Below are 26,720 nucleotides of genomic sequence, written 5' to 3'. Positions count from 1 at the left end.
TTTTAAATAACTTGCTGCCTAGTTTTGGTCTTAAAATCAATATTTTAAACAAAATTAAATACAATTATCTAAATATTTGTTTTATTAAGGCAATAATACTTTATTTTATCCAAAATATAAATATTGTAGAACAATTTGAATGAACGAGACCTACTTGGACTTTGAACTTTGATCTTTTCATGACCTTTGAACCAACTTGGAGGTCAAACACATGTGAATGTAAACAAACCGTGAGAAGTTTTAGTCACTGAAATTCGAGCTGTTTTCTCTTGATGTAGTCATTGCCACCACACGAAAACAATGAAAGTCGTAGCTCTGATAAGGTATCTATAATTTTTTTTACTTATCTTACCATATCTACGATATTTAAGGCGTCAAAATTGACCAGGACCCAACCCATAATTGTCATCATCTGCATCATGCAAGTGCATGCAACTTACATGTAGGTAACCCAGGCAAACCTTAGTTAACACATTTGCTGGTCAGCCAAATTCGCCGACAATGTCAATGCATTTTTACATAGAAATTTAAAACTTGTGCCCGAAGAAAGAAACCTACATAAATATATTTTCTATACTTCACTTGACCCAAATATATAATTTTTTATGGTGATATGTCACCCGCACATGGAATTTCAGAGGGATTTTGATAGCAGTTCCATTAAAAAAAGCTGCTATCGCCATGAGACTAAGATCTAGAAACACCCCCGAAATGCCGTTTTGGGGAATTTTGCTAGATGAATCTTTTTGATGAAAGTCAGGCTTTGACAAGATGTAACTTTGCTACGGAAAGTGCTATGAAAAAAAGGTTTTCAGTTTTGGCTTTGTTTACTCAAGGGCTTTAATTTGATATATAAAAGAATGCAGTTTGATGGCAAATTTGAATTCACCTAGGATACCTATTACATGAACATGTAGCCTTTGTATGAAACTAAAGGTGAATTCAAATTTGCCATCAAACCACATCATTTTATATATCAAATTAAAGTCCTTGAGTATAATAAAAGAAAACACTTTGAAGACAAGGTTTAATGTTAAGGAGGGCAGCGCTTCGATAAATGAGGGAAAGTATGGGGTAAAAAACAAGGTCAAAACAACTTTTTGAAAACAAGTGGAAACTGCTATTCTGCTAGGAAGTTTTTGTCTCAAAAAACAATTAAAAAAATGATCTGAGAAACAAGAATCATACCTTCATAAAAAGCAGCATCACTTCCGTCACATAAAAAGATGATCAGACGAGTGGAAAGTGGCAAAGAAGTTGTGAAATGAGGGATTGTTTCAAAGAAAAATACATTGCATTTTTCGTGAAATTTCGCCATCTTGAATAAATGCAGAATTGCATCAAGCAGTAAAAACTGTGAAACATGCTTGAAAATACTTGATACGTGAGTGTAAATCACCATCAAATCAAATGTACAGTTTGCATCACCGGTTTTGCATTCAGCTCTTTTAAAGTCATAATGTACGATCTTATAATATGAATTTGGTTAATTTTTTTTTTATTTGTTTTTTTGGCATATTTGTAATGTTTACACATGTCACAACTTGCACCTAAATGGAATCAGCCAAATTTGTTGTGTTTGTAGGTAAACAGAGCAAAGTTAGACATAAAGTCATAATTCAAAGAATTATGACTTTATGTCCTCCCATAGAACTGCATGTTAAACGGTCAAAATAACAAGCAGTGTTTCTTTCACTTTACCTCGTTATTTCAGCTCAAAATGGACAGAAACCATTCCCGATAATTATTACTAGTATTATTTCAGCATTTTGAGTATATAATGACAAATTTAAAATTTGAAGGAAATCGTACATTAACTTAGCCTTTAAGGGGTACTACACCCCTCGATAAATTTGTGTCTATTTTGCATTTTTCTCAAAAACTAATAACACAGTGGTAACAAAAGTTATGTATATTATAGGGGCAAGGAATCCAATTACTACACTGGAATTTCAGTGACCCAAGACAAGTGGTTTGTTATTTATGACCAGAAATGAGGTACCACTAAGATGTACCTCGTTTCCTATCATATATACTGAACCGCTTGTCTTGAGTCACTGAAATTTCAGAGTAGTAATTGGATTCCTTGCCCCAATAATATACACAACTTTTGTTACCAGTGTGTAATTATTTTTTGAAAAAAATGCAAAAATAGTCACAAATTTACCACATGGGTGTAGTACCCCCTTAAGTCAAAAATCGCAATAAAAATGTGGATTTTGGAACAAAATAAAGCTTGTTTGACAAAATAAAAGGTATGTTTGTACAGCTTAAGGGGGTAGCCTACTACACCCCTGACGAATTTTGTGCCTATTTTTGCATTTTTCTCAAAAATTATAGCGCATTGGTGACAATTAAGATGTATATATATTATAGGGCAAGGACTACAACTACTGCACTGAAAATTCAGCAACTCAAGGCAAGTAGTTATTGATTTATTGATCAAATATTGGTTTTCCCTCATTTTGACTGTAACTCCACAACTGTTGTCTGTGCTGAATTAAAATTTCCAGTGCAGTAGTTGTAGTCCTTGCCCCTATAATATGCCCCTTTTTCTGTATATGTATTATGTACCATATATTATAGGGGCAAGGACTACAACTACTGCACTGGAAATTTTATTTCAGCACAAACAACAGTTGTGGAGTTACAGTCAAAAATGAGGGAAAACCAATATTTAATCAATAAATCAATAACTACTAAAGTGGGGTGACTACAGTGGGGTGACTTTGGACACACATATTGGACAGGGTTGCTCAATTTAAATCAATAATTTTTTCTAAATAATCATTGATTTAAGATGGGGTATGAACGTTTGGACAGTATTTATTGTGGGACATTAGAGCACATCAGACATATCGAATTGCATTCTATATACGAAGAATGTCCTTCTGATATCAAATAATTTTGATTTTTTGAAATTTGCAATGTAATACACATTTTATGCAAATGATTAAAAATTGATATTTTGATATTTAACAGTAAGGCCTACTGAAGTAAACTTTATAAATCTGATGATTTATACTAAAAAAGTGTATGTGGGTAGGATGAAAAGCCGATGATCAATTCAAAATTTTCACCTTTCGTATTGAAGATATTGATTTTTGTTTCCCAAAACACAAAAAAAAATTAGGTCTTTTTGGGAAAAAAATCCATATCTTCAATATTGAGGTCAAAATTTTCAATTGACCGTCGGCTTTTCCTCCCAGCTACATACATTTTAAGAATATATCATTAGATTTATAAAGTTTACTTCGAGGACTGTTATATATCAAAAATGTGAAAATATCAAATTTTAATAATTTGTCATAAAATTTGTATTATATCGTGAATTTCAAAAATGAAAATTATTTGATATCAGAAAGACATTCTTCGTATTCAGAATGCAATTCGATATGTCAGATGTGCTCTCATGTCCAACAAAAAATACTGTCGAAATGCTCTAAACACTCATTCCAGATCCCTTAAATTTAAATAAATGATTTTTTGGAAAAAAATGTGATTTATATCAAGCAACCCTGTCCTATATGGGTCACTCCATATGAAATCAAGGAGGCACCCCACCTGACCCCCTCAGATTTGCTTTATATTTTAGTCATATGTTGTACCTGTAAAAATATTAAAAACCTGCAAATTTGCAGGCACAGACTCCCAAAGATGAAATTTATTTAAAGGGCAACTTTTGGGTCCAAATTTAGACCCCCCTACTCCAACTTTAAATGGCTGCCACAGAAAATCCGTAAGAGCTACAGACCTCATGTGTAAAGGAGTGGCAAAGATTTTTGGTGTCCCAAGAGGGGGGGCAAGCGATTTTTGGCAGGCCGAGAGGGGGGGGGGGGAAGCAATTTTTGGCAGGCCGTTCGAAAATTTTACCCGGGGGTGGGTCATAATTATTGCACAGCCCCTTAAAGAACAATGTTGTGACTCAAATATTTTTAAGGGGGTACTATAATAACTCCCATTGCATTTGTTTGCGTTCTTTTTTGCATTATGTGAAGAAATGGAGAAAGTGGTATGCAAAGTGAAGGGGCAAATCTTCTTGTTCTATTGGTGGCATCGGTATCAATGTACATGTACCTTACATGCTTTTAAAGGTAGAAGCCAATAAGTTGTACATCAGTAATGTACCACTTTTTGGCTTCTACATGTACCTTTAAAAGCATGAAAGCTATATTGATACCGGTGCCACCAACAGAACGAGAGGATTTGCCCCTTCATTTTGCATACCACTTCTTTCTCATTTCTTCACAAAATGCAAAAAAAAATGCAATGGGTGTAAATACCCCTTAACAGGCTTACATTTATATTTACATGAATTTGAATTGCCATTTCGTAACTTTCTTGGTGTGATTACCTGTTATGATGTCTGTGATCAGTTGTATTTACTTCTTAACTTTCATTTTAGACGCTTTGTGCGATCCAATCATATTTTATAATTTTTCAATTGACCAATGGTCATTGACCACACTGACATAGTACATACACTTTATAATTATGCCACCGCATTGGATATGAATGATGTCAATGACCTTCCATCAGTCATTTTTTGAGTATTGTGAAACATTTAAACAGTATGCTCAGAATATCCTTCGAGAAGTCCCAAGGAATATTCCTTGTTTCCCAAATAAAGTGTTTAGATGTTTCCTTATACTGGACCCTCAAAGCAACTGATATGCAGTCATTAACCCTAACACTACATGTGGTGTTTTGGCTATCGGAAGGGAAAGAAGGAACGAAAAAAGGAGAGAAGATGAAGAAGAAAGTCACTTGGCACCCCCAGGATTCGAACCTCGGACCCCTCGCATGCCACGCAGAAGATCCCCAGCATGTAGCTACACAGGTGTCGTTGGCCCAGCCAACGATGCCCTGGGTATATATGACTTGGTCTGATTGCGTCATCAAGTCCCGTGGAATGCATGCACGCAGAGTGGTTTTAATAATGAGCTTTAGTGAGTCCTAGTTGGGTTAGGGTTAACCTCTAAGGTTAGTCCTCAAATCCATTGTCAGTTATCACAGGATGATTTCTTGATTAAGTACCAACCTGACCTGGGCTGCTTTTATTGTACTACAGCCTTTAATTTATCACCAATTTTGTATTCCTTTTCATCATGTAGTGGTGGCAAGGATAGCTGCTACAATATGATCCAGTGTGTTGCTGAGGGACATGAGCTGGTTGCCTTAGCCAATTTGTATCCAAAACAAACAGGTAAGATATGAGGGGTGATGAAGGTACAATATGATCCAGTGTGTTGCTGAGGGACATGAGCTGGTTGCCTTAGCCAATTTGTATCCAAAACAAACAGGTAAGATATGAGGGGTGATGAAGGTACAATATGATCCAGTGTGTTGCTGAGGGACATGAGCTGGTTGCCTTAGCCAATTTGTATCCAAAACAAACAGGTAAGATATGAGGGGTGATGAAGGTACAATATGATCCAGTGTGTAGCTGAGGGACATGAGCTGGTTGCCTTAGCCAATTTGTATCCAAAACAAACAGGTAAGATTATATGAGGGGTGATGAAGGTAGAAGGAGATGAGCTATGTATGTACAGTAATTACAGTTTGACTGATATTCTGTGCAGTTCAACTTGTTGTTGACTACACTGAAAGGTTGAAGTGATCTTTTCTTGTTTTGTTTTTGTTTGAGATGTTTCTGAAAATTAAACATAAAAAACCCTTGAAACTTGAAGGGAAAAAAGGCCATTATACAGTGTCATCTGCTATCAATCTCAAGGGCTTAACATTCAATGAGATCCACCAAGGCATGGTGACCATATGCCCCTTTGTACAGCATGGTAAAGAAGTGAGTTGCTGAATTCAAACATGGCAAGGAGAGCCATATATGGAAGCAGGCCTGGAATACGATCCTTGTCCTGGAAGACCAATCACCATCACCACACATCGGGAACCGCTGACTGTCAAGGTATAATTATCTCAACAAAAAACAAGAAACTATAACAATTTAAATTTTCTTGATATTCATTCAATAAGTTGAACTTAACAGAATATCTGTCAAAACTGTATAGCTCATCTCCTTCTGCATTGTATACATGGACAAACTAAATTTTGTCACCTTCAAAATTTATTCCTTGCACTTAATTGAAAACTGAACATCTAGCCTTAATTGTTTATGGTTTCTGCTTATTTCTATCACCTCTTTTATAATTTTCAATGTCCTTGGATAAGATGTATTTCATGTATTCCCAATTTTGTTTTCAGATGAGTTAGATAGTTACATGTACCAGACTGTAGGTCATCATGTGATTGAACTGTATGCAGAGGCCATTGGTTTACCACTGTACAGACAAGCTATAGAAGGTGGTTCCTTGCAACAGGGCAAGGATTACAGGCCTACTGAAGGGGATGAGGTGGAAGACCTCTATCAGCTTCTACTCACTGTGAAGGCAAGTCATTCAAAGTTTGAATTTTATATGTTAATTTTGATGTAACGGATTAATTCAACCTGTTTCTTATTAGTAAATATTCATATAAATTATCCAATATCTTTAAAAAATAAGGTTTCATTTGCTTTGGTAGAAATTTTCATATCTCTATCTATTTATCCTTAAACTATGTAAAATTGTCAAGAGTTTCCTTTTTTATATAGATGTGTTATCGTTAACCTAAACAATAACTTGATCATTTTCTACCCAGGGCATGCAGCATCCCTTTCAGTTGCACACAAGCTTGGTCAAGAAATAATCGAGTGGACATCCATAAAAGGGACAGGCTCCTAGCCAGGATATTTTTCATGGGGGTGCAGATTGTCCAATGTCTCAAGAGAAATCTTCACTACGACCAAAAGCAGACCTTTGCCCCTTCTACAGCATTCCTTTTTGGGGCCTATATTTTAGGCAAATTTCACAGAAAGTTCATGATTTGGGGTGTATTTATTTTAAAATTTGACATTTTTGGCCCAATTTTGCTATTTTCTATTGGCTATGGGCCTGCTTAGGGAAGCTTCAAAAAAAGTTGCAAACCCTAAGGTTTTAAAAAGGGTGCTGACCCCTGATTTAGAATATATATACAAAAGAACCATATGAGTATAGGGAAGAGGCAAACTATTTTCTTAAGTGAGAGGAATTGTTTCTGTTTGAAGATATCAATCTAGAGGCATTTTATGTTGTACACATAGTCATAATGATTATAATGTCTGTAATAATCACATCTTTACATAATGCTATTTTTTCTGTTACAGAGAGAAATGGGAATAGAAGCAGTGTCTGTTGGGGCTATTCTATCAAATTATCAGAGAGTCAGAGTAGAAAATGTGTAAGTACTATGTGTATCTCATTTGGCCTTTAATTCTAAAGCTTTAATGCAATTGTTTTACATATCTTCCATTTAGGACTCTTACCCGTCAAGCTATTCCAGTTGAAATCCATACACTACCTATGAAGACATGACCTTAATCTCCCACACGGGGTGTAGATTTCCCAAATGGAGTCACCCATTTGGGTAACCTCATTTTAAATTCTCATCCCTTGCGTGGGATATTACGGTCATGTCTTCCATAAGGGTTGTTTGGATTTCAACTGGAATAGCCCATTGGCAACTGAGTAAGCATGTCAGTTAAGTTGCAACAGGGCAATTTCAGTGTTATGGATGTTACAGCTGGAGGTATGTTACAAAACTTGCAACTTTTAAAAGAAACATAGCATACCCACTAGTCTAATTGGGGTTTACTTGTTATGCTATTGGCATAGCTATACACCCAGGATATACAGACCTAAAGGATAGGGGATTCTTACATATGTTTTCATCATTTCTTAATAAGTTGTAAGCGTACAATGTAAATAACAAGCATTACAAACATTACACATTTTGGCACAGGTATTTCACACATTTATTTCAGGTACAACTGTCAGTTTCAAAAACACCTGTACAAGAAATCAAAACTATACACAAAGTTCCAGGAAAACAATGAAATTGGATCTATTTGAATCATAACTAGTATTTTTTTATGTAGCTGTTCCAGATTAGGATTGACATCCTTGGCATTCCTATGGAGGCGTAACCAAGAGGAGTTATTACAAGAGATGATTGATGCTCAGGTTGATGCTATCATTATTAAAGTAGCAGCTTTAGGTGAGTGGTAAACACTCCCTACCAATGAGTATCTGCTGAAAACATACCAACAATAAAGCATGAAACTATATCTGAATTTTGCAACCCATCACCTCATGGCAATCATGCCCATATAACTCATTGTCCACTCTCATCAGAGCTGCTGTGTAGAGATCATGCAATGGGCCATACTTCTAATACCATATGAAGAGCTTAGATGCAAAATATGATATAAGCCATTTTCAAACTTTTGGCATTAAGGCCAAAGACATCTGCCATATAATGCTAAATTTAAATTGATACCTTACTTAAAATTCAGTGTATATTTTTGAAACTATGATCAAGGGCAGCACATATTTTCTTTGTAATTTTTTTATATTTGACAAGTTTTACTTACCTGTATCTCAAATCGAGAACAATTAATATATCGCTTTTTGCATCTGAACTCTCCATATAGATCCATTATATTGTAAAGTAAGACTGAAGATGGTACAGAATCCATGTCAAGTACAAAATACAATGGTTATATGACATTTCTTCAAGTTGTGGGATGGAAAGGTTGGTAGTTTCATCTACCAAGGTGCAGTATGATTCAGTCATGAATTGACCTTTAGAATTGTGAGAGTGTGCGATTATTAAAACAAAGCCTCCTTTCCTTTCATATCCATATAATGATCTGTACTGATATGTATGATATATGCGTTTATTATGTACAGGTCTTACATCTAAGCATCTTGGGATGACACTTGCAGAAATTCAGCCTCACATGTTGATAATGGTATGTTGGTTGCTGCTTGACATATTTCCTATTTGATAGTGCTTACCTCTTTTCCTGTTCCCTTTTTCATAAGTACTTGATGTGACTTCAGTGCAGTTGCATTCTGAATTCTAACATAGAAAGTATGTAGCTGTACATGTCGTAAGTTTAAATAGGTTTGTACCTTTTTTACAAATAAACAAAATTCAATCAACTACTATTTCGTACACATATATAACTTGCTATTTCTACACATAACTTGCTGTTGTATTTCTTTTGTGTGTTTCTGTAAATATATATTTTTAGAAAGACAAATACCAACTGAATGTTTGTGGAGAAGGTGGCGAGTTTGAGACGGTGACATTAGATTGTCCTCTCTTCAATAAAAAGATTGTCATGTAAGTGTTATTGAACAACACCTGATCAGATATTTGGTTCACAGTTGTACTATTTATACTGTTAGTATGAATATTCCATAGTTTCTTGGCATATTCCTATTATATTTGATGATTTGCTTCCCTGTAAAACACCAATGCACTAAAATATTTAGGTAAATAAAGCTGACATACAAGAGGAATGGTAGGTGTTCAGTACAGGAGATCACATGGCTTGATATAAGGGTTGTCATTGCCATCTCATGTCCATGATTTTTCTTTTTTGGTATATTATTAGCCTTAATTCAAAAACTGCAATACCTGTGGAAATATTGGCTTTAATATTAAAAAGCACACTACAGCTTTGTAGTCAAATGGCTGTAACTGGAAAAGTATGGCTCCTCCCTTAAGCAGACAGTTCTCAAAACCTACTTGCCAGGCATACATTTTACTGGCTGGAGATCAGAATGGTTATTAAACTGACCACTTGAGAAAACAGAAAACTGTGTTTATCTTACTTTATGTTGTTGCATGTTTGCTGCTTTATTTCAAATAATACCTCTGGGAGCAAACAAATAATAGTCATGGGAGCAAAATTGATGGTGTCCACTATTCATGAGACAGTCACTTACTTCCCTCTAGATGTAGTGCATACATTTTGACAGATAAAATTATAGACCATTCCTGAAATTGGCACATTCCTGCCATTGATGGGGTGAACATTGATATCGATAGGGTAACGAAAGTAAGGTCAAGAAATATCACATGATAATCATGACCCTTCATGACCTCATTTTTGTTGTTTTATAGTATGTGATATCGATGTTGAACCCATCAATGACATGAAGATGTCAATTATATAGGTTTAAAAATTTGACCAAAATAACTTATGATGAAATATGATGTTGTCAAGTTGCAAACCAATGAGTACAATTAGTCTCCTTGAGACCTATTAGTTTGTTTTAATATTGTTCCATTTTTATTTACCTGCAGTGATTCAAAAGAATCAGTGACACATTCCGATGATGCCTTTGCACCTGTTCACTATTTGCACTTCAAGAGCATGCACCTGGAGGACAAGGTGATGGTACGTTGATGTGATTATTTAAGTTAATTCCAATCTAGATTAGATTAGATGACATTAGATTAAGGTTGACAACTGTTTTACTACTTCATTGTCAGATTGATTTTTATAACATTGATTGCAATCAGGAACATAGGATGTATTTTTAGGATTGTTTCATTGAGGCCACATAAATTTAGCATGGCCGAGAAGCTTATTATTGAAAATGTTAGCAAACTGACAGGAAATATCACTTGTTATCGCCAACTTTTCACTCAAGGACCCCAAATAAGTAACATATCATAACAACAAGTATTTATATGCACCCTTGCCCAGGGATTCAAGGTGCAAGAGAAAAGATAGCCAAATAATTCAAAAATACAGAAAGCAATGGCAGCAAAAATTAAGTTGGTTTTGATCAATGACTTATATGAGCTCAGGCTGATGGCATTCTTGATTGTAGATGGTAAGGCATTCCAGAACTTTGGAGCAGTCACTGAAAAGGCTCTATCCCCAGTACATTGTGAGGAATGGTGAAATTAACATTCTAACTAGACCTAGTACTCATAGCATGTATTGAGCTCTTGACCGTGATACAAACATTTCCAGTCAAAAATCTCTAATTCGACCATATAAAACAATATTTAATGTGTATGTTGTGGGGGTAGTTTTAGTTTTGACCACTCACAACATGGTTTGAACATATTATTGTACTTGTTGCAGGACACATCACTACCTTTCTCAGATAGAATATCCAAGTTACCAATAAAAAGAGGAAGTTGCTTACTACAAGAGCTTGGATGTGATAACACTACTCAGGTAGATGATGAAGATGCAGCCATTACAGTTGAATCAACACACACAGTATTAACTGACTCATCAGGTGAGGAGACTCAACAAACAAACTTGAGGCTAATATGCAGTTCAGCTTTTTCATGACATTTTCCACCAGTGCATGGAAAATACATCCTACATTCCATCAGAATGTTAGAACTCATGGATTATTATACATGTCCTGGCAGAGAACCACAAAACATTGGACTGGTTGATACACTTAACGAGGCAGCATGCAAATCTCATCAATCTTTTGTTTATTCAAAAGTCACAAAACAGAATCATACAACTTAACTTTGGTAAAAGAAGCCCAGCAGCAGCAACAATATTCCAGTCAGACTTGTTGCTTATTGCAGATTTTTATATCAGTTTGTTGAATATCCTTATTTTTAGTCATCAACAAATTCAGTCAGCACAAAATGTTTTTTCGTATTTATTTTGTTGTTGTTTGCAGTCATGTATATCATATCAGCTGACATATTTCATGTAAGGCCTACGGTCCAACACTACATCACTACTACACTGTTGCATGTAGAAGGACATAACTGTGTGGCATGCATCACAAATACCAGCTTACATTGTTATTACCACTTTTTGACTAATTATTTTGCTGTCTCAATCCTAACACTTAAGACATTCAAAGCAAAATTTCATATGATTAACTTATCCAGATTTTTCACTTATCCATCCAATGCTTGGTCCCAACATGGCAGGATAAAAGAGGTTGGATTGTATACTCTTTATTTATTGTGCAAGGTAGGATAACCATAAGGTATAAACACAATCTGTCATATCAGTATCTGTTGTGTCTTTCAGAATCTTCCATGACCAAACCAATAAGCAAACACAACTCTAGTGGTTTACTCTGTATCTCAGGGATTGTGGCTGTGATAGATGACTCCAACTCATCGGGTATTAGATGCTACTAAAGTTGCCATGGAAACACTTACAAGTATGCCTATATGATGATATCAATCAAGTAAACCTGACAGATGGAATACTTCAATACTGTATATTTTAGTGGTATTAATTTGTCACAACTTTCACTGTTGTGAACAAGTATCAGTTTCATTGGTTTATGATTTCAAACAGCAGCATGACAAAGCCAATGGGGCACAAATATTTTCACAGCCTTTTAATGAACAACAAAAAGTGGGAAAATAAACACCTCTTGAAAATTTCCCGGTATACAGTAATTAGATGGAAACTGCTTTTATTTAAAGTGAAAAGGGCTTTTTCATGTGGGAAAAAAAGTTAGTGAAAAAGCAAGTTCCTAAATTGAATGGTTTGACCCTTTTGTAAGAGGTGAAGCTAATTTAAAAGCTGTGACATTGAAAAATGTTTTTTGTTTTACAAATTTTCTTATACATGTCATGGGTAACTTAACCTAATTGATGATGGCTCTTGCTGAAACTTTTCGGTTGTACCCAAAACTTGTTTCAACTTCATCCAGAACCTGGTTATTAGGGTTGTCTGTAATACTTTATGATGGTAAGGGTTTGAATTATGGTTAGTGATGGCGCTTAGTGTTTAGGGCTAGGATTAGGGTTAGCATTAGTGAAAGGGTTATAATTAAGGCTGGGGCAACATTAAATACAATCGCAAAACTAAGCTATAAATATAGTAAGATTTGAGCACTTGTGTTTTACCAGGATTTATTTGGTCTTGTCTTTTCTTCCATTTGCAGAAGAATTACAGCAACATGATCATACATTAAGTGATGTCGCAATGGTGCATTTGTACGTAGGTGATATGTGTAACTTTGCAAGTATAAACTCAGTTTATTGCCAGTACTTCACACTCAACCCACCTGCAAGGTAAGGAATTGAGGATGTATATGCCTGGCCCAGTGAAATGTCTAATTTTCACACTGATAATACAAACTATAATGAAAGACAGAGATAACAAAGACTAAATCGCATCTGACGTCACTGTCATTCAAATTCCCTACGATCCTTGATTGGTTAATAGCGCGTAAAGGGAGGCCGATTTATCTGGTGCCGATTGGAGAAAAGGAATAGCAGAAAATGGGGAAAATTACTTACTTTTACAAGGCAGAAACCAACTTTTTTAGGCTATAAGCATTGTTGACATGGTGCCTTTGGGAAATAAAGTTTCCTACTATAAAGACCCAACTTTTGAGATGGTTTTCATGTTTGAAGGTGCAAAATTAACAACAAGGCGCTGCCCGGTTATACCGCCACGTTCAGCAAGGCATCATCACGACACTTGTAAACAAACCGTGCTCGAGTTTGATTGACAGATGACGTCATCAGACACAATTTAGTCTTTTTATCTCTGTCTTCAATAATATGTAATGGCATTTTATGTAAAAGTTTCAATGATGCTCTAACTTTAAGGAAGAGCCTGTCTTGCTCTCTAGTTTGGTTTTGCTAAATTTCCTACACTGTTATAAATCATTAGTTTATATGTTTTCACAATGGTTTGCTTGTTTGTCCATATAAGGACATGCCCAAGTCCCTGGTCTAGAAAATTCCCAGACCAGACATATGCAAGATGCATTTTGAAATATATCTGCCATACTAAATGCCATGGCTATTCTATTGCCCCACCACGACAAAAGGAAGTATGAGACAATTGTTTCAATATACTTTTGGGGCTTAAATTAAATGTTTATACACCTTCTTCTGGGTTAATAAAAGTTTGGCTTAGTTATGTCTTCAAAAAGTAAGTAAATTGCATGAAGAGTACTTGCTTCCACAGATTTTGTTCACACAAAATTGGGGCATGTGAGGGAAAAACCATCACAAAAGGAAGTATGTGGGATACAATTTGGCAAATTGTGATGATTTTATGCAAATAATTAATCATTGTTTTAAGTCAATTGATAATATCTGATAAGGTACAATGATTTTACATACCAGAACACCAAAGAGTATGGCTATTATGTAAAACCTTACAGAGGAAGAATGGTTGACCAGGCCAACTCTGGCCAGGGAGGTAGCCAGCATCTGTTTTAAGTGCAGTAACTATTACCAGCAATTAATACTAAATGTTTATACTAGGATTTGGGAAAGTGACCTTGTCTTCAATACAATGTTCTTTTACACTGGTCTGGGCTTTGGCAAGTTGAACACTTCAGTTGTCATGGATTATATTTTGCCATGGATTATATTTTGCCATAAAATGTTGAGCTTGTTTTATACTTCCAGATGTGTTGTTACCTCTTTAGATAAATTAAACAAAATCATATTTTTGCACCATATCTCAATGACAGCAATTTGTCCCATACTTCCTTTTGTTGTGATGGGGTAGAAATGTTAAAACAAGAAAAAGGATAGTTTTCCGCAGCGACTTTCTGATCTCAGTCTAAAAGTGGTCAGCTTTGTTCAGGGCTTTGTTCTCATTCTTGGTGTTTTCTGCAGCAGATGACGCCACAGAAAATATTAGCTGCTGTAGAAAGACGCTGATGGAAAATTAGCTGCTGTCTCGGTCACAACAGAAAACACCCGCAAAATGTTGGCCTATTGGCCTTAATAAAGCTTGCTTTATTGCTCATATTTTGTTGATTTTTGTATGCAAATTTTGGATAATTTGCTGTTATCAGGGTATGTGTTCAAGTGAATCTACCCAAGAATGTTGCTGTGCAGATAGATTGTTTATCGCATCACCAAGACCAAAGTAGCCAAGATGTAGTACCTCGTCATACCATGCATGTACAGGGTATATCACACTGGGCACCAGCTAACATTGGACCATACAGTCAGGCAGTACAGGTAAGATGTAGTACCTTGTCATACCATGCATGTACAGGGTATATCACACTGGGCACCAGCTAACATTGGACCATACAGTCAGGCCGTACAGGTAAGAGTATAATACATCGGTTACCTGAAGGCATGTATGTACATCTCCAACTGTGGGTTAACTGATCCATGACTGAATTCTGAATTGCATTCACAAATTATACATGGTCATGACTGGTTGTTCCTCAGTGGGTTACTAGAATTTGGCTTCACAAGAAACTGGATATTATAATGCTGGGCCATTTCAAAGACTTAATTTCAATTGTACATTTGGTTTTTATGTCTGATTAGTCAAACTTACAAATGTTATTCGTATTAGTGAGATGGGCCCCTTTATTAATTACATGCTGCAAATGATTGCTCTTATGTTATGTTTAATCTGAGTTAGTCTAGTTCATCTACATGTATGTGTTGCGAACTGCAATTCTTGTCAATCAATCTTACACTTGGTTTCATACATTTGAATATATACCACAGGAAATCGTACACTAGCCTGTAAATCGATTTAGAAAATTATAAATTATGTTAAATTGATTCTTGTCATCATAAAAGTAAGGCCCCAAAAATATTGTTTTGTTATACTCTGCCAACAGACCCTAAGTTCTCCAGCCGACCAGAAACATTGCAAGTTAATTTTTTTTTCTAATACATCTACATTGCCACATTGTAAATTGAACGCAAGATTTTCAGGGCACATATCCATATTATATCAAAACAATTTTGTGACCAAAATTTGCATGGCTGAGTAACGAAGGTGCAAAATTCTACAAATTATTTTTCTGATTCGATTTCTGCTACTTGCAGTAAAATGTAGGCTAAATGATGTTACACATGATGGCATGCTATACAGTCAGACCTGTGGCTCTTTGAGCAATTCCAATTGAGTTACACCCCTGGTTTTTGAGAAGTAAAAAAAATAAAATCCGACCAACCGACCCTGTCTTCCACAGTTTGCTTTGGGTCTAATTGTAAGCAGATTAGACTCATCTTTAATCATAAGAAGTTTTACATGAATATCTTACTTTGGTTTTTGATTTTTTTAAATCCTTTTTCAGCTAGGTAACACCTTCTTCTGTGCTGGTATTATTGGATTGTGTCCAAGCTCAATGCAGATGATAGAGGGTGGTATAACAACTCAATGCAAGCTTTCTCTTCGTAGTGTGTCACGTGTGCTTGAAGCAATGCATAATGGTCTTTCCCTGAGCAGCATCATTATCAATGTATGTTATGTCTCGGATCCAAGATACATGTCTATCGCTAGGCATCATTGGGAAGCAGCTCTTAGTCAGTGCCTGGTTAGTATAAGTAGTATTTGATTTTGTTTTTGGTGACTTTTTGGCTGCAACTTATTCCACAATTTGGTATGATATGACACCATTATCATGAACAATCGACAAGTGATATTAAAGGTTTATAGTGCTAAATTATAAGAATCCATGTAATTAACAGTACAGCAATGCAGTTCAAAAATATTAGTAAACATGACAGAGAGGAGAGAGAGAAGAAAAGCAATGGAGGAAAAAGTGAAAATAAAGGTTGGAAGGAAAAGAGGAAGAAAGAGAATGAGATGTGAGGGTAACAGATAAAGAATGAGAAAGAGGGAGATGGAGGGAGGGGGGAACAAGTGACAAGAGAAATTAAGCAAGGGTTGTAAGTAAGAATCAAACATTAGTTATTCAATTTTACAATTGATCAAGCTACATGTATAAGATCTATAATAAAATTATATTACAAAATAAGAAATATCTTTTCAAATTATGCAGGGTCGCATAATTACAAGATAACCTATATTTGTACATAAAAAGAGGAGAATATTAAATGTTAACCTTGGTTTCTAGGCTAACTAATGTATAAAAAATACAAAAAACATATATGACAATAGGCATTGATGGATACCTACATGCTTTGCACTAAAGAAGGCAAGCTCTAAAAGCATTTTTCTATAGCGTATAACAATATATATAGCAGCTAATAGTGAAACCCAGAGTAAAACTGGTATTTAATTTCATAACAATCTGAATATCTGGACTTGATTTCACAATAATATATAGTCTAAATATATCTTCTTAATCATATATTGGTTGATTTCCCCCTAATAAAATCTTTTGACTTATCATGCTCCTTAGGTTGTAATAAAACAACTTGAAATCTTTGTGAGTTAGTCAAGAGAATTAACAACATTTCCTTTTAAAAAGTTTGAAAGTTGAAATTTTGTCTTTTCAGCAGTGAATCTTCAACAGGAGTGGGGGTAGTGATATTTCCTTTTGGATTCTCTGTTTTCCATTTGGATTCTCCATTCTGCAAACACCCCACACCACCCCACCATGTTTTCTCCCAGTCAAAACATAACAAATAATTGACATAAAGTTGAGCAAAAATTGTCAACAGTTCTGGATTTTTTAAGGAAAATTCACCACTCCAGCTACCTCAAAAAAATCTGGTGCCTCACTGCTTCTTAGAATTATGTGATGATTGTTTGTTATACTAAGTAGCTGCCTCTTTATTGTTTCAATGGCTGTCTAATTAATAAACCAACACAAATAATAGCTAAATACAAGCTAACAACACTTTTACACATAATCATAACTTGATGACTGTCATGTTTTTGACCGATTTATAAGTATATGTACATTTACGTTTGTTCCAAAATGTAATTTGTAAGGCCTAGGCCTAGAAAGAGAATGGGCAATTTTGACCCCCCCCCCCTTCTTTGCAAATTTTTTAAGACTGTGGAACTTAACCCATCCCCTTTAAATTTGGACTCCCCGAGAAACCAGAAAAGGCTGTTAATTGAAGCTGTGGATCCACATCTCTGGAAGGGCCCGGGCTACTTTGCTGACAGGGTCATTTACCAGAAGTCCCTGTGCTTTGTGTGCATTGATTCAGCGATAATCATGAGGGGTGATCATTCTGTGTGTCTTCAGCTATTTATAGACGGCATTATGTGCATTTGCGTTTATGACGTCAAGACTGTGCTTAAAAAACACTGTAATTGGTGTAGGGTGGGCATAAGATTTTCATTTTTTGCACTTCATGTAATAATGGGCCCTCATTAACAGATGATGCTGGACTTTGTCAATTGGTGCACCATCTGTTTATTATTAGTCTATTCATGGGTATTATTTCCAATTATAATCAGAGAAAAAATTAAAAAGTATGCGTCACCTGTCAATCAAACTCGGAAACAATTTGTCTAGTAGTTATGATTGAGTTTCTGAAAATAGTGTACCTTAGGGTTTATTTTGCATCTTCAAACATAAGTTAGGTCTCAGAAATAGGAAACATTGTTTACGATTCCTTTTCTCTGATGAACCTGTTTATGTGCTACTTAACAATCGGGTCATATGGAGTTTGCCTTTTTAATTCTGTCTCAGATTATATCAAATCTATATTTGTTCTCTTTTTTAAAACTGGTACAGGATGATGATCTATCTTCATATGGTGAGAGCCCCAAAGTACCATGTTTGTTATGTACAGTTGTTGTGCCAATGTTGCCCAAAGGGGCATTAGTGGAATGGCATGTAGTGGCCAACAAGGACAAACAACAATGGAAATGTAAGTTGCTGACCTAATCTAACCAGAGGGAGGCACTCAACTTAAATTTTGGTTGGGTCTGCATTGAGGAGCACCAAACTTTGGGAACTAATAACTGTTTTTGGGGGGTCTAGGAAACTAAAATTGGGCAAATTATAGGCTGTGGGGTTAAAAAATCCCAAATTGTTCCAAATTTGAGCAAGAGAGCTACAATTATCAGTTTGAGGCAAACCAACTGGAGTATAATCCAAATGCGGGCTGTAAGAAACTGGCGGAGAGCCTAAGAGGGACCAATGACTACTGCACATACCCGTAACACCTTTACATGTGAGTGCCCCTAACCTATATAGCTTCATCAAGGCAATGACATCTGTGCATGCTCCAGTGGGCGCAGTATAAAGACAGTGCATATGTACAGTATTTAATACAAAGTAACTGCATCAGTACTGACATCACTGCCTTGAGGAAACCAAATGGACTATATCCATCCACAAATTTGAAAGTGATTAAATTTGAAACACATGCCATCATAAGGGCAGTTACGAAAATATTGAAGTAGGGTACCTCTCGCATTTTGGCAAGGACTATTGTTGACTCAGAAGGCGTGCATGTGCTAAGAGTTTGTGCAACTAATAATACTTAGCAGGTTGGAAGAATAGTGTAGAGTTGTACTATATCCCCAACAAGAGTGCCAGCCATACATGGTGTCTGCCTGCTATGTAAAAAGTTTGCTATCTCAAAATAAGGTTCAACGTGGCTAACCTTATTTCATATTCAACATTATAAGCCATATTTCAGACAGGGAACCTTCAACAGAGCAGCCGCTATAGCCATATAGACTTTCTCTGGTTTAATTGATTAGTTACTTGTGACTTCTCTTCATTATTTTCCCTCAGATAAAGAGAAATCAAGGGTTAGTAAACACAACTACACGGTCAGTTTACAAGTCCTGCATTCAGAATCGGAAGATAGGTGCTGTGCAATAATGACATCAGTAGGTAAGAAACTAGCTTGTGCTTAATGGCATTGAAATCACAGGAACATCTGAATTGAACTTACAGTGACTCTATATACACATCCCCCTGTTTACACTCTCACACTTTCTTTCTCCCCCTCCCTCTCTCCCCTTTTTTTCACACCCACCCCTCTTTTTATGTTTTGCCTCTTTCTGTTTTATTTTACAATTTAAATTTACAAATTGGTTGAAATAGGCAGATTTGAGAGCTCAAATCTTACCTTTGGTTTTGCTCTGACTATTACTTACATACAAGCTTATATGGAGTTATATTGCGCCTTATCATGAAATTATCAGGGCACATTACGATAAGAGACTTGCACTACAAAAACATGTCACATTATTATCTAAAATTATATACAACAACCAACCAATCAGAGAGCAGGCATATAAATAATGTGTAAATGGGAAATGAATTCTTATGTTATGGGGACGAGTGTTACTTTATAACTTTTTATGTATACTCCTCACCAAAAAATTTCATAGAGTTTGGAATTCTTACCCTTTCAGAGAGCAATATGATTAGCTAGTATACCCATGAAAATCAATAAATGTTTTTGACTATGCCTCCCTCCTTTTTTAAATTGCCACGTTGATAAAAGTGTATTAGGAGATATTTGCGAAGAGTAGATTTCACAAGAAAAATCTTTAGTACACACACATTTTAAAGTTCTGTTTTTTTAGCATCCTAATTTTTTAGCTGTGGAGTATATTCTCCAAGGTTTGACTCTCTATTGCAACTTATTGAATGATTGAACACTTTTTAACAAAAATGATCACTACTTGTATATCTCTTCTTCTTTATATAGGAATCAAGCAACAATATATAATAAAATAGATGGGGAAGCTGAAAATCTTTCATATTACTATTTTTACCACAGTTGGCACAGAAGGTATATCACAAGTCAATAATTAGTTAATGGATTTTTCATACAAGTCATCCTCATTCAATGAATAGGTGCCTGAATCGTAATTGACATCAACAATTGGATTGCAGCTTCTTTTGTGTAGATGTGATATATAAAATTGTTAACAGCATTACAGCTATTTTCATATGAATCTCAAATATATTTTCTCCTGCATCACTTCAAATAGTGATGATATGTAATTTGAAAATTTGAGGAATATACAAAGTATGACGAATTCAGATGCAAAAATCTATTTTTCTCAACTTGAGATATTGGTCAATATAACTGGTCAAATATAAAGAAAATAATTGGAAAGTATGTGCTACTTTTGAGTATAAACATTGTTCAATCAAAGGTTAGCACATTTTTTCTTCAAAAATGATTATAATTCATCATGACATAAGTTTGGTAACATTAATCACTACCAATTTTGAGAAATTTGCTCCAACTCAAAGGTTATCTTTACTACATTGTGCAATATACTGTGTGTGCATGGAAGCCAAGATGGGTAGCGTATCTAAAATATAAATGGACATGGTGGTCAGAAGTGCATAATTTGAGATGGGTTTTGGAAGGCTTAAACATTCTTTAATTTCTTAACATCCTGTACATTTTGTCTTCAAAAATAGTTAAATTATATGAGTATGTCAGTTTGCTTGTCTGAATCAATCCAAATTCAGAAATAATTATGTTTCAACACATGATGCACAGAATGGTGTCACTTCAACCTGTTGTAGTTCTCATCTCATTAAATTTTTCTTTAAAAAAGTTGATCCCTAAATAAAGAAAGGTCCTCTCTATTTACTGACCAATCAGGAAAGAGTTTGGTTAATGTTTTCTGGTGGAATAAGGAATTTCTTGAAACACCATGTTTTAAGTCTAAATTTGACTACAACATGTAACTCTGCTCCATTTAATAGCTATGGTACTTAGTGCATGGAGCGCTGTATTTGCATAGACAATACATGCATGATTGCTCACATACAAGGAGAGGGAAACTGTTCTAGCAACATATGTGTTGACAGTGGACATCCTAGTAATAGAATACGGTTAACAATAAAATCATGGCTCAGAGTTCCCAGAGTTGAGCTTTTAAAGTGGCTGCAATGCATTTTCTGACATCATACAAACAGTCAATGAAATTGCTGCTAGGCAATGATTTCAATAACAGCTTATACATAGTAGCAGTGAATACAATTTAAAATGTGTACATGATGCCAGTGATGGTTTATATTGACTAAACAGAATCTGCAAATAAGGTTACACTAATCATTACCTTTTCGTGAGGATTCTGTCACATTCAAAATAAAATTGCATAACATTTCCTTTTCTTCCAGCTGTGATTTTTCACTATGTTGGCTGTATGATGCAGGTTCTGATTCCAATGAGAGCATCAGTTCAGCATCATATATTCTTGGTCCAGTGCGTTCATGGTAGCGAACAAATGTTTTCTGCAGTTGAATAATTAACCTCATTAAGTATATCAGTACCATGCACAAGTTGATGCCACTGACTTTCTCCACTGCTTTGACTTTGAGTAAATACTTAGCAACGCTTCCTCTGAAGCCAAACGCAAAGGAATGAGAGAGCGCTGTGAGAGCTATTAATCATGGAGTTTTTGCTGTTTCCTTAAGTGGTTGGTTGTTTCTTGGTTAAATACTTATGCTGTTTCAATGTTATCAGGCAGAGAATTGCATTTGTAATTGTTCTTGGGAAAAAAGTCTTTGAGACGGTTCTTATTGGTTCTTGGTCTGTTAAATAATTTGGTGTTGTTTCAGCAAGTGGGGCGGGCAACTGGTGTGAGAAATTTTTGAGCCGGTATGGTAACCTGTCTTGTGATGGTTTTGTGTAGCCGAGTGAGACGGCTAGTTTGTCGACGCAGTTGGAATGTGTCCCATTCTAGACATGCCAACATTTTAGTAACACTACTAAATTGGTCATAATCTCTGCAGGCAAATCTTGCAGCTTTGCGTTGAACGGCCTCCAATTTAAGTATGAGTTCTTTAGTTGCCAGATCCCAGACGGTTCCGCAATACTCCAGGTGCGGTTGCACTAATACCTATAGGCAGTTGCTTTGAGCTCTGTGGTACATGGATGTAAATTTCTGCATACTACACCCAGAACTTTATTGGCTTTTGAGATGGCATGGTTGATGTGGTTATCCCATTTTAAATTATTTGTTATTTGAATGCCCAGATATAGATATGAGTGTGAGTCTGTTTCTTGCAATACTGACTGCCCTAGTTTGTACTGGCGAGTAGTCTTCTTTCTAGAATGAGACAATTTAATAACACTTACATGTACTGGCGTTGAATTGCATTTGCCAGTTGTTTTGCCAAGTGTGCAAGGATTGAAGGAGAGTAACATCAGAGATGTTGTGGATGTTGTGGATGGGGCGGTACATTACACAGTCGTCAGCAAATAAACAAACCTCCGACAAGATGTTACCAGGGAGGTTTGTGTATGCTAAGAGCAGTAAAGGGCCGAGGACGGTGCCTTGGGGAACGCTTGATCTGACTGGCACCCACTGTGAATGATCACCATCAATGACAACTCTCTGTTTCCGCTGTATTAAAAAATTTTAACCCATGTATGAGTCCCATGTATAATGTTATACCGTATTTTTCAATTTTGTACAGAAGCCTCTGGTGAGGAACTGTGTCAAACGCCTTGCTGAATTCTATGATTATCATATGTTTTGGAATTGAGTGCTTCAGCAAGGTCGTTTACAGGAAGGATTAATTGGCTCTCACACAAGTGACCACGGTGGAAGCCGTGTTTCCTGCATCAAACATGTTGACTGCATGTTAATCTCACATTTTTTGATCCTACAATCCTGTGGAAGATTCCTGCTTCTGAATTTACTTCATCAGTTGGAACTGGACTGGTATATGGTGGATGCACTTAATGTCTCTCATAAAACAACTCAAATTTCTCGGCCATATACTGCGTCTTGAAGATAGCGAGCCTGTGAAAGAATATGCGCTTTATATTCCACCACATGGGAAGAGGTAACCTGGACGGCAGCGCACACTGTACTTACAGTATGTTCAGCACCTCCTGGGAGATACTGAAGGGATGCTGCAGCCAAACAAAATTGTTTCGCTTGCCCAAGATCGCATTAGTTGGAGAAAGCTTGTAGTTGCCTGCTCCGCAGCCGACTGATGATGATGATGATGATGATGACAATCCTTTAGAAGATTTCTGCTTCTGAATCTTCTTCATAGTTGGAACTGGACTGGTATATGGTGGATGCACTTGCTGTCTCTCTTAAAACAATAAGAACAGATGCGATCATGAGAGATAAATGTGTTAAGTGCCAGGTTTTACTCATCATGCTTAAGAGGATTCTGTCACATTCAAAATAAAATTGCATAAATCATTACCTTTCCCTCAAGCTGTGATTTTTCACTATGTTGGCTGTATGAGGCAGGTTCTCTTTCCATTGAGAGCATTGATTCCCTCAGTTCAACATCCTCTACCTTCGGTCCAGTGCGTTTATGGTATCGAAAGCTGAATGATTAACCTCATTAAGTATATCAGTACCATGCATGCACAAGTTGGTGCCACTGACTTTCTCCACTGCATCAAAACATTCAAGTTAATCTCACCTGTTTTGATCCTACAATCCTTTCCTGCTTCTGAATCTCCTTCATCATTTGGAACTGGACTGGTATATGGTGGATGCACTTGCTGTCTCTTAAAACAATAAAAACAGATGAGAGATATATGTGTAAGTGCCAGGTTTTACTCATACTTAGAGGATTCTGTCACATTCAAAATTAAATTGCATCAAATATTACCTTTGTTAAATCTTGATTACAGGTATCTGTCAAATTTTCATCTACATCACATTTTTTCCAAGATGAAGATGTACCAGCAAGTTCTTCTTCATAGCTGTAAATTATTGTTTCATCAGACCCTGGGCTATGATACTACAACAGAGAAAAAAGCACCTGTTCTTAGTCTAGCTAGGGCAGCAAATCCGTGGAGTTGTATCAACTCCCAAATTTCATCAAGAATTTGAGGAAATTGTTCCTGCTTTGGTTTGGGACCTGTTTTCCAATGACCCCTCCTTTTCAGGCATATCTTTATTCTTTTCATTGCCTTCATTTGTATCATCATTGTCTAGTGTGAAAAGTTCATACACAATTCCTGGCTTAAAAATCATCTCGGTGCAGTCTATCAGTATGAATTGGATGTTTTTCTCCATGCAGCGCAGCTCACATCTACCAACTGAATGCCAATTTCCTGCATCTCAGTTTTACTTGTGATTTCCAAGTTTAATAGTTTGGCAACTACTTGTAGTGGAATACCACATGTTCCAGAGTGATGACATGGGTCTTTGATAGAGGGAACTAATCCTAGCTGCTGAGCTGTTAATGGCTTAAAGTTGTCTGAGGTACCAAACAAGTTCCACATTTTTTAACTTTTCTGCAGCATCCTCCCAAGACAAATTATAATGCCCTGACCTGCTACAAGTTTGCATTGCTTCTTTTCTGTCAGTTTGTTAAATTTATATCTCTGATGAGATCTAATTACTGCTGAGGTATAGCCTCTTCTAACAGATGCTATGCATTGTAAAATACAGGCAGTAGGCTAAGCATTTTGTTTAGCTGCTTCTGTTCCCAACTGCATGCTAGCTGTACTGATAGATTTGTGCATTGTACTTTGATGTCTTTGAAACACCCTTATTTCTTTCACATAAAAACATTGCAGTTGCCTAATAAGTGAAATTAGATATCTTAACCAAGTTTAAAAAAGAAGTGTTATTAGAAACTTGCTTTTATTTGAGATTGGTAAAATTTTGATATTATTATCTTGATTTTTTATGATGGGTCAAAAATGCTAAATGTCAACATTATATAACCCCTGGATGTGCATCAATCTAGATATGATATTGGGGGTTAACCACAGTTTGTATTCAATTAATAATACAAGCAATTTCTTGATTTCCCTTTCTGTTATGTAGATTGGTCTGATGATGGTGACTGGTCAGATCATATGGACACAATAAGCAGTCATGTCATGGACTGTATCAGAGATGAATTGAAAGACACAAGGCTGACATTTCATGACGTGTTGTCTCTTAGGTTATTCTACCAGCAAAACACCACTGGACAGGTAGACATGACAAAATGTACGTATTTTGAATAAGGGAAAGATGATTTATTCACACAAGTTTTGCAACTTTAATTATTTTATTATATTACTATATTTGTGGAATGCATTTACAATTATCATTAACATTGCATATGGCCACACCCTTATCTCTGTGGCTAATACAAAATGGCAAAGCAGTCTATAATTATGTGATTGTTTGGTTTGACTAATTATTCAGCCTGATATTTTATTTATAATTACCAGCTAAACATTTTATAACTCTTTCAACAAATGACTACATAAGTTTGGTTCAGTTTTACTCGTAACAATTTCTTTCCATGTTATATCTTACTTTTGGAGATTTATCTACATTATAGCTTCTAAAATAACAATATTTCTCTTAAGAACCACTGTTTGCATTCCACATTGTAAATCTGGCCATATTGAGCTATTAATTACCAACTTATTATGTGTACTTATTGTACATTTTGTATAAAATCAATCCAATCCACTCCCTATGGCTCACAGATTTATTTAATTAAAATGATCACTCTTTTCTGCATTCCTGTAACAAATATTCTTGTGTTCTTATCTTTGCAGCATTCCAACACAGTTTTGTAGCCAATGATGTGCCTTGTCCAGCTATTACAACAGTACCAGTGGGGAGGATAGCTGGAAACTATGTTTTATCTGTGATATTTTGGTTTCAGCAATAGTGCTGTATATAAGACTCATATTCTGAGTGAATACTTTGTCGATACCAACAATGTATTACAAAAATAAGAATAGTGACTTAATAGTGCTATCACAAATTCATATGTACATTATATAATTCTTTGTTATAAAATAATGAAGAAAGGATGTAGCCTATATGCTTCACCCTGGCAGGGTGTAAAGCAATACAAGACACAGTTAATATATGCGAGGATACAAAATAAATGGTCATAGGCGTAGATCCGGGGGGATGGGGGATTTATCCCCCAATATTTTGCCAGGGGGGGATGCTCCATACAATCATCCCCCCCAATGTTGACGCCTGAATATAGGTTTCTGACCAAATTAACCTCATATTTGCCCATTTTAGCCCCAAAAGTGCACATTTTCGCACGCTTCGCGCGCATTTATTCAACTTTTGCAACATATTTCATCAGTTTAGCTTGAAAATAGCAACATTTTTCGCTCGCTTCGCGCGCATTTGTAACATCAACTAATTCTGTCGCCAAAAAGTGCTGGATTCACTATTATTCAAGAATTTTTTTTCAACACCATCCCCCCCAATGTCAAAAATAAATCTACGC

The 26,720-nt window shown here is 35.9% G+C and overlaps 1 protein-coding gene across 1 annotated transcript; it reads left to right on the top strand.

Moving 5' to 3' along the window:
* The first annotated feature begins 197 nt into the window (after positions 1-197).
* Positions 198-26,381, top strand: LOC140152089 (uncharacterized). Its single transcript, XM_072174388.1, has 18 exons — positions 198-323; positions 5,115-5,206; positions 6,220-6,404; positions 7,199-7,272; positions 7,970-8,088; positions 8,784-8,845; positions 9,131-9,222; positions 10,192-10,285; positions 10,985-11,144; positions 11,550-11,581; positions 11,990-12,047; positions 12,783-12,912; positions 14,664-14,832; positions 15,918-16,157; positions 18,282-18,417; positions 19,293-19,394; positions 25,292-25,459; positions 26,023-26,381. Exons 1-18 carry the CDS (start codon positions 301-303, stop codon positions 26,136-26,138), a joined length of 2,052 nt encoding a protein of 683 aa, XP_072030489.1. The 5' UTR covers positions 198-300; the 3' UTR covers positions 26,139-26,381.
* Positions 26,382-26,720: the final 339 nt, after the last annotated feature.

The sequence above is a fragment of the Amphiura filiformis genome, chromosome 5, assembly GCF_039555335.1.
Source record: "Amphiura filiformis chromosome 5, Afil_fr2py, whole genome shotgun sequence".
NCBI lineage: Eukaryota > Metazoa > Echinodermata > Ophiuroidea > Amphilepidida > Amphiuridae > Amphiura > Amphiura filiformis.
The sequence above is the reverse complement of the archived record's forward strand: the minus strand, read 5'-3'. Positions and strand labels throughout refer to the sequence as shown.

What these genes read in the sequence shown, in the direction of transcription:
- LOC140152089 (XM_072174388.1), top strand. Translation starts at nt 301, where the DNA reads ATGAAAGTCGTAGCTCTGATAAG. An exon ending in AGCTTCTACTCACTGTGAAG is followed by an intron (nt 6,405 to 7,198) that starts GCAAGTCATTCA and finishes TTTCTGTTACAG; the next exon opens with AGAGAAATGGGAATAGAAGC. An exon ending in TGCCATGGAAACACTTACAA is followed by an intron (nt 12,048 to 12,782) that starts GTATGCCTATAT and finishes TTCCATTTGCAG; the next exon opens with AAGAATTACAGCAACATGAT.